This window comes from Myotis brandtii, unplaced genomic scaffold, assembly GCF_000412655.1.
Source record: "Myotis brandtii unplaced genomic scaffold, ASM41265v1 scaffold19, whole genome shotgun sequence".
Taxonomy (NCBI): domain Eukaryota; kingdom Metazoa; phylum Chordata; class Mammalia; order Chiroptera; family Vespertilionidae; genus Myotis; species Myotis brandtii.
In genome coordinates, this window is record NW_005357075.1 from 1,295,684 (window position 1) to 1,305,230 (window position 9,547).

The 9,547-nt window shown below is 40.9% G+C and overlaps 1 protein-coding gene across 1 annotated transcript in view; it reads right to left on the minus strand.

Annotated features, from left to right (window-relative positions):
• Positions 1–208: 208 nt before the first annotated feature.
• The window catches only part of PIWIL2 (piwi-like RNA-mediated gene silencing 2), a 59,164-nt gene continuing 49,825 nt past the window's right edge, over positions 209–9,547 (minus strand). Inside the window, exons 20-22 of the mRNA XM_005864600.1 lie at positions 2,354–2,607; positions 1,488–1,595; positions 209–688 (exon numbers count right to left, since the gene is read on the minus strand). Coding sequence (XP_005864662.1) covers positions 532–688; positions 1,488–1,595; positions 2,354–2,607 — 519 coding nt within the window. The 3' untranslated portion in view covers positions 209–531. The remainder of the gene's footprint in view (positions 689–1,487; positions 1,596–2,353; positions 2,608–9,547) is intronic.

The window sequence follows — 9,547 nt, forward strand, 5'->3', positions numbered from 1 at the left end:
TTCTGCAGGTTTCTATAGCTCCTGTTGGCTTTGCAGGCTTTTTAAGATTCCCCCATATTCACCTACTCCATCTAAGGCCCAGCGGTTCTCAACCTGTGGGTCGCGGCCCCTGAAAATACATCCTACATATCAGATACTTACATTACGATTCATAACAGTAACAAAATTACAGTTATGAAGTAGCAACGAAAATAATTTTATGGTTGGGGGTCACCACAACATGAGGAACTGTATTAAAGGGTCGCGGCATTAGGAAGGTTGAGAACCACGGACGCAGTAGCAGTTATCACCCCAATTTGTTTTATAAAGGCAACATGGCAATTTCCAGCTGATACTTAGAATGGAACTTGCTTCTTGGTAATACCAGGTTTAAAATAGAAAAAACAGGAAAGAAGGTATCTTATTCTACTGGGTTGGCGAAAGGGAAAACAGCAACACAAAAATCCTTTCAGTCTATTGATCCTACATGAGTCACAGCCGAGTTCTGATGTCTAATAATTCCTCTAATCAGCTTATATCCTGGTTGTCCAGTCACAGGAAGAACAGGTTCTCGCAGAGCTGGATGGCTGGTTCATGATGCAAGACTTGACCTGACAGGAAAGCTAGCTTGTGGGCATACTTGCAAGGAGCTGGAACTCTGATGGTACCAGGCCAATTCCAGTACATGTGGCACAGTTTGAAAGTCAACCTGCAGCCCAAGAAAAAAATATTATCCTTATTACTTTCCACCTTCATTCTGGGATGTGATTGTGTGCTTATGGGTGTATACTTTCCAGCAAACTGGGGAACTAAGGAATACATTATGTATCTTTTTAAATATTTTTTTTACATGAGCCAACTTTTGGGAATCAGTTTTTAAACTGAATTTTTAAAATTGATTTTATAGAGAGAGATACATCTATTTGCTGTTCCATTTATTTATGCATTCACTGGTTGATTCTTGTTATGTGCCCTGATCAAACCTGCAACCTTGGTGTATTAGGACGATGTTCTAACCAATTGAACTACCCAGCCACGGCTGGGAATCATTATTTTAAGTGGAATTGTTTCTATTTCCACCATTTGTAAGTCAAGAGGACATGGGTGAATTTCCTCACGTTAGGTGCCCCTGTTTTTATATCAAAACAAGAAAAACAAGGATAATTTTTTTTTTTGGTGCAGAAGTTTAAGTACTCCAGCAAAATATTTATATAATCTGAGCTTAAGGGTTTGGGATATCAATTAGCTGCACCTCATTAATCATCAAAGAGCAGTTTAAAAGATATAAATGCCTCAGACTGCTTAGGGGTGAAGCCCAAGCATCAGTATTTTTTAAGCTCTTCAAGTAAATCTAATGAACAACAGGATTACCAACCACTCCTCAAAAAGATACCATTATCATGAAAGACATGAAGAAACTCAAGGGGTAAATATTACTGGGGTTGGGCAATGACTTTACCTTAGCTAGCCAGTCAGAGTGAGAAAGAGTAAGTTACTGGTCAGCTCACCTCTGCATATGATCAGGGCTCAGGTTTGCAGTGTTGAGAACACACACATAATGTGTAGGAATGCCACAACCCTGCCGGACATGGTGGGCAAGAAGGTAGAAGTCCACCCTAGTAAGGAAAAAAGACAAAGCAATGATATAGTTAGATTTGACCAAACAGATGAAAAAGATCTTGGAGCTCATTGTAGCTCCTGCACCTAAGGCTTAGAGGTCAAATAACTGGTTCAAGTACACACAGGGACCAAACCATAATTAGAACTTGTGTTTCCTGACTCAACAGCCTATTCAAGAATTGTGGTAGAAACTAGCATTCTGTGTGCAGAACATTAAGCATGCATGATCTTTTTTATAAAAATAAAAATATTTTTGTTGAAAATATTACATACTGGTATGTCCCCCTTTTTCCCAAAGCATGCATGATCTTAAGAAAAGAATATATGTTCAATAGTTTATACCTAGGAGGTAAAAACTTTATTGTTGGTTTGTTTTTTTCTAATAGGTTTTTTAAAGCTTTATTTTTTTAAAAGATGAAAACATGTATTTAGCATTTTTTTCTAATTACAGTTTACATTCAGTATTATTTTGTATTAGTTTCAGATGTACAGCATAGTAGACAGTCATATACTTTACAAAGTGTTCCCCCTGATATTTCCAGTATCCACCTGGCCTCATACAAAGTTACTATAATAATATTGACTACATTTCTTATGCTGTACTTTACATCCCCATTAAATCTTTATTTTTTTAACAGTAAAATCTGAGGATTCCATTCCACATCTTCCCAGGCAACCTACCCATTCCAATACCCAGGGAATGGACAACTTCTGCAACACATTCTTGCTGAAATGTCATTTTTTGTCCACTTACCACTCACAGGCTGTGATTGTATGATCCACCACAGTCCCAGGGGAGGGAGTTGCAAAGTGCTCGGTAGCAGCCAGGTACAGATTGGTGCTGATTTTCTTCTGAACTACAAATACCACCATCTTGGGCTGATAATTCTCAAAAGCCTCAAAACACTTCTGCAGCTGAGGAATCTCATAATTGGCAACTGTCTTTAGCTGGCCGTCAGACACCCCATCCCGGTACACCACAATCTTCTCTGGGAGACAGTGGTTCACCTGAAATGACACCTACTGAGATGAGAGTGGAGCCCTGAGACTAATGACCAGGCAGAGAGAGGCTTGCTCAGTGCACAGCCTGGAGACGCAGCAGTCATTTCTACACTTCCGCTGGGTAGTAAACAGGTCTGGTACAGAAAAGGCATTACAAAATACAAAAACAAAATAAGCGCACATGCATAAGGCTCATACTCAAACAGTGTGAATAACGTTAGAAGGAAGGAAGGAAAATTTGGGGCTGAGTCAATCTCCTACTACACTAATTACTGATTAGGCTAAGAACAAGGTGAGCTGTTACAGAAATTCCAACATAGACCACACATCCTACAGATCCACCATCCTCACATTTTTATGTACCAGCAACATCCAAAGTTGCTAACAAGCATAAGGGTCCTTTGCTAAATATCACCCTACAATCAGTTATAATGTGAAACATTTTTACTATAACTAATTAGCAAAAAGTCATGGTAAATTGTCCATGGATCCAAATAAAATTAAATGCTGGCTTAAATAGTTTGAAGAATTTTTTTTCCATTTAGAGAATATAATTATGTTCTAGTCATGTCTGACTTTAACAGTTCAAAAGAACAGGCTGTTCCATTTTAAACTAGGAGTTCTCTGAGAAGTACTTTAGTTTAATTCAGTTAGTAAGTGACAGTTTGATTCTGAGTGTGGTTCATTCTAGGATTTTGTTCACAATTCCAATCAAAAACCTAAATTATCACCCTGCAGGTGTGGCTCAGTGGTTGAGCAACGACCTATGAACCAGGAAGTCACGGTTTGATTCCCCATCAGGGCACAGGCCCGGGTTGTGGGCTCAGTCCTCAGTGTGGGGAGTGCAGGAGGCAGCCGATCAATGATTCTCTCTCATCACTAATGTTTTTATCTCTCCCTCTTCCTTTCTCTCTGAAATCAATAAAAATATACTTAAAAATAAACAAAAAACCCTAAATTATCACTGAATTAAATAGGTACATACTATACATTCTTTATAGGTTGCTCTACATGAAAATTTACAATTTTAATGATCCCTTTTAAACATAATCACCTAGAACCTTGTTAGAGCCTAAATTCAGATTTCAAATATTTTATGAATGTTCTTTTTTCCTGAGCCACCGCAAGTACTACATTTACAAACATGTAATTCATCTTCATATTCCAAGACTGAAATTACTGCCCCAGTCGGTAGCACTTTTTTGTGTGTGTGCTGCTTTTGGCCATCTAGCATCTAGTCCACCTTTTGGGGGAAGAGGATTTAGTTTCCTTCTGCCTCCAATATGACAGTCGGTGGGACTATTAATCAAGGTGCCTTCCCCTAATCAAATTCAGGCTTCTCAGCATTATTGACAAGTAGGACTGGCTAATTCTTTGTTGTTGGGGGCTGACAATATAGGATACTTAGCAGCATTCCTGGCCTCTACCCACTAGATGCCAGTAGCAATATCCCCAGTTATAACCCAAAATGTCACTGCACTAACCAAAGGACACAGAGAGGATTCAAGCCATGCCAACAGAACACTCCTCCCTTGCTCTGAGTCTTGAGTAGAGACTGAAAATCACTTGCTTCTTCCATGGCAATGCCTCTTCAGGTCCTTGCTTCTGGAACTCTAGGAGCTACCTGGCTCCTGTCTATTTCCCACCATGATGCTCAACCTTCTCACCAGTCCTCTGAGACTCCCCATGATCTTACCAATTATGTGAAAGTTAGCACATTTCTGTGATTTCCCAAAAACCCCTGAGACACTGTGTTAATAGGTGGCTATCATAGGCACTTAGATCTGGAAAAAGCCCTCATGTCACAGATGAGGAGAGAGACAGGAAGTACACTGGATCTGGGGCCAGTTGACTTGGGACTGAGTCTGACTCTACTGCTGTTCAGCTATGTGTTTCCTTAGTTGAAAAATGGAAATAAATGACTACCTTCTTCTTGGGATTGTTAAAAGAGATAAAGTAAAATCCAATCTAATAAAAGAGAAACATGCAAATTGACTGTACTTTCGCTATGCCCCAAACCATGCCCACTAGCCAATCAGGGTGATTATATGCAAATTAACCCAACCAAGATGGCGGCCAACAGCCACGGAGCTGGAGCAAGCAGAAGGCTTGGTTGCCCTGGCGATGGAGGAAGCCAAGCTTCCTGCCTGCCCTGGCTGGCTGTGGCCTCCGCTAAAGGCAACAAAGTTTCAATTATAGAAGATAAATAAATCCCAGATACCTGCTTCCAGCCAGCCTCCACTGGGAGCTTGGGTGGCTGGGGGCTGTGGCCAGCCTGCAAACAGCCATCAGCCACTCACCCAGGCTGGCCAGGCACTCCAGCAGGGACCCCCACCCTGAAGGGGGTATGGCCAGTCTGAAAACGGCCCTCAGCCCCTCACCCAGGCTGGCCAGGCACCCCAGCGGGACCCCAACCCTGATCCGGGACACCCTTCAGGGCAAACCAGCCAGCCCCCACCCATGCACCAGCCATATAATAAAAGGATAATATGCAAATTGACCCTAACAGCAGAACAACTGGGAATGACTGGTCACTATGACACACACTGACCACCAGGGGGCAGACCAGAGAAGCATCAATCAGACTGTCTAACCTCAGAGGGAAGGCAGGGGAGGGTGAGGGGAAGGGGAGAGATCAACCAAAGGACTTGTATGCATGCATATAAGCATAACCAATGGACATAGACACTAGAGGGGTGAGGGCATGAGTGGGGGGGTGGGGGAGGCAATGGAGGGATAAGGACACATATGTAATACCTTAATCAATACAGAAAAAAATTAAAATTAAAAAAAATACAGGTTCCAGAAAAAATATATATACAGGATGGGGCAAAAGCAGGTTTATAGTCGTTCACATAGAAAGTAATACAATAATTAATAAATAATAACACAATAAAATGTTCCACATACTCACAACTGTAAACCTACTTTTGCCCCACCCTGCATATGTATGTATCTTAAAAGCTATACACAAAAGTTGAGACTGATCTACATCAAGGAAATACAGATATTATGAAGTACAGAAAAGGGACAAAACAAGATGAGTGGAGTGAAAAATAGGATCAAATTCATTTGAAGTATTCACTGATATTACCTGTTTCTTTAAAATTTGCTAACCAACCACTGAATGTGATTTGCCCTATGTAAGCTTCCAGTAGAAGTGAAAGACATGATTCCTACTATCAAGGAACTTAAAAAACCTAACAACAGTCAACAATGGTAAGTGCTCCAGGTCATCTGGTCTATTCTTCTCGCTTCATAAACGATAATAAAACTATGTTCTAAGGAGGGATCAGGATATATGACAAATCACAATATTAACACATAGATGTTAAATGTACTGTATGTTAAACCAGTATATAAAACAATAAATTAATGAGTTCCTTGAAAGCAGGACTATGCTTGTTTGGCTTGGTATCCCTAGCTCTGAATACAATGGCAAAGGTCAAGCAGAAAATAAGTCTCTGCTGAAAATCTGAGATGTCCTTTTATGGGTGCCTCAATTTGTTCATAGAACACACCTAATGCCCACTAGTTATGAGCTATTGTGCTAGTCTCATAAAATTAGAAAATTACTTTGAGACCATCAAATATTCATGGAACTCAAAGTAGAACTGGGAAACAGGCATATAAAGCAAATGCTCTCAATACATTATCATAATGAGGATAAGCAAAATGTTGTGAGAACAGAGAAGTATAAGACATTTATTTGTTCTCTGGAGGGAGACGTGAACATTATGCCTCAGGAAAAGACATGATGAAAGAATTAGCAGAAAATTCAGTCAGCAAAGAAGAGTAAAAGGATCCAGGTAGAGCATGAGCAAAGGCTTAGATTGTGGCTGGACAAGGGTTAAGTAAATGACTTAAGATTACTCTGGCAATGATCTACAAAAACAGATTGAAGAGGATTAAGAATCAGTATTAGGAGATGACTTTCAGTTCAGGATATTAAAAAAATACAGAAAACTTCCATTCCCATGATAACACCACAAAATAATATAAAAATCACACATATATGTGGGACTATGAAAGACCAGCAGATACAGAAAGCCTTGATAAACTGACATCCAGAGAGGGGAGCCTTCACAGGTGAGTAGTGAGTTCTGAAGCTTTCAAGGAACAAATGCCAGAAGTAAGTGTGGGCAGCAGGAAGTGGAGGTCTGAGGTCTGAGAAAGTTTACCAGGGCAACAACAGGCCAGACAGACAGGATTCTGGGGAGATAGCTCAGTAGGAAGCACTAGGAATCTTTCTCCCCACCTAGATAATAACTACACTTGGCATAATCTAACTCTGGAGTCTGTTGAAGGCTTGCAACTTACAAGGGAAGACTTGGAGGTAAATTACAGTTAATATCAGCAATTAGCACAGTAATAGCTCCCCATACCCTGCTCGCAGACCCTAACAAATACTGGGATCTGTGCTCTGATTGTTGACTGCTGCTTTTGAATGCAGATAGAGGCTGGTGGCCATTGTCATTGCCACTTCCCTGTCCGGGGCAAGTGACTATAAGGGGATTTAACAGGCTAATGCCATTCCTTCCTGTCCCCAGTCATTTCTGTCCTTTTCCTCTATTAGGAGTCAGACAATAAAGACTAAGACATCAAAAAACAACTGCATTGCCCGGCCGGTATGGCTCAGTGGTTGAGTGTCGACCTATGAACCAAGAGGTCACGGTTGGATTCTTGGTTAGGTCGCATGCCTGGGTTGCGAGCTCCATCCCCTGTAAGGGGCATGCAGGCGGCAGCCAATGGATGTTTTTTTTCTCATCGATGTTTCTATCTCTCTCTCCCTCTCCCTTCCTCTCTTTGAAATCAATTTAAATATATATATATTTAAAAACTACATCTATGAGGGAAAACTAGAAAGTTACCCCATGCCCAGGAAAGGCTCAGAAAAGACCTTAAATTTACACTGCTGGTTGAGCCACAGCACAGACACATCCTACAATCAAAAAACAATAACAAAAACCCCCAAAAAACAGCAAACCCTGGGGAAAGGGAGAATCCGATTTCCAGAGTAATTACATTAAATGTCATTTTCAATAAAAAAAATCACAAGGCTCACACAAAAATAACAGGAAAGTATGGCCCATGCAGAGGAAAAAATTAAATAAACATAAACTGTTACTGAAAAAGATCTAATGGCAGCTATACTAGCCAAAGACTTTAAAACAACCATCTTGAAAATGCTTAAAGCACTAAAAGGAGGAGAACATAAAAAAACAATGTATGAAAAAATGGAACTATCAATAAGGAGAAAACCTAAAAAGTAACCAAAAAGAAATTTTGGAGCTGAAAAATAAATTAACTGAAAAAAACAAAATTCACTAGATAGCGCTGGCCGGGTGGTTCAGTTGGTTGGAGTGTCCAGTCCAGGCACATACCTAAGTTGTGGGGTTGATTTCCAGTCAGGCCACATATGGGAGGCCACCAATAGATATTACTCTTTCACTTTGATATCTCTCTCTCTTTCTTCTTCTCTAAACATATCCTCGGGTGAGGATAGAAAAATATTTCACTACACAAATTCAAAGGCCGATTTGAGCAGGCAGAAGAAAGAATTAGTGAACTTGTAGAAAGGACAATGAAAATTATTAAGTCTGAGGAACAGAAAGAAAAAATATTGAAGAAAAGAGAGTCTAAGAGACCTGTGGAATATCAGCCAGCGAACATCTGCATCATGGGAGACCCAGAAGGAGAAGAAAGAAAGAGGCAGAGAGAATATTTGAAGAAATAATGGCTAACAACTTCCCAAATTTGGTGAAAGACAATATTCAAGGAGCTTAACAAACTCTAAGTAATGTGAATTTATTGAAACCCATCCCAAGATACACTCTAATCTAATTTTCAAAAGCCACAAACGATCTTGAAAGCAGCAAGAGAGAAGCAAATCATCACATCAAGGGATCCTCGGTAAGATTATCAGCAGACTGCTCATCAGAAACTTTGGAGGCCAGAATGTAGTATACTGATACATCCAAAGTGCTAAAGAAAAAAACTCATTCAAAAATTTTATCTGGCAAAATACTCTGTCAAAAGTGAGGAAGAAATTAAGACATTTCCAGGTAAACAAAAGCTGAAGAAGTTTATCATCAATGGACATGCCCTGAAAGGATGAAATGAAAGAACGCTAGACAATAACAAGAAGCCATGCAGAGAAAAAGATCTCAATAAGGAGAAATGCATGAGCTATTATAAAATCAGTACTTCTGCCCCGGCCAGTGTGGCTCAGTTGGTTGGAGCATCATCTTATGCACAAAAAGGTGGCAGGTTTGAACCTTTTCTCTCACACTGATCCTCCCACACACACACTTTTTCTAAAAGTCAATTAAAAATAAGTACATTGTGGGAGAAACCAAGATGGCGGCATAGGTAAACACCAGAATTGCTGCCTCCCACAACAACTTCAAAAATACAACTAAAAGACAAAACGGACATCATCCAGAACTACAGGAAGGCTGGCTGAGTATAAATTCTACAACTAGAAGGAAAGAGAAAAGCACATTGAGACTCAGAGGAGGTGCGGAAGTAAAGTGCAGAGGTACAGAGGCGCACGTGGAAAGGGGCTGGCAACTGAGGACGCGGATGTCTTTTTGAATTGGGAGGGAGTCACAAGCCCCTGACTGCTCTGAACTCCAGTTCCGGGAAGTCTCTGGGGACCCAGACTCATACGGGGAGAAACTGGACTGTCTGGCTGAGAGCAGAACTCGGGACTCGAGGGTGGCTTTCTCTCAGAGGTGCTTGCAGCGATTACCGGGACACTGAGACGTGGGGTTTCTTAGGACAGGGCTGAGGATCAGCCATAGCTGTTTGCTCCGCCCTGTTGATTCCCTGGGACCCCGCCCCACCCAAGCTGCAGCAGAGGCTTTTGCATATAAATGCCCTGGCCCTTTGCAATCTTAAAATTACCTAACAAACTGCAGCTGGGCCAGACAGACCCAGAACT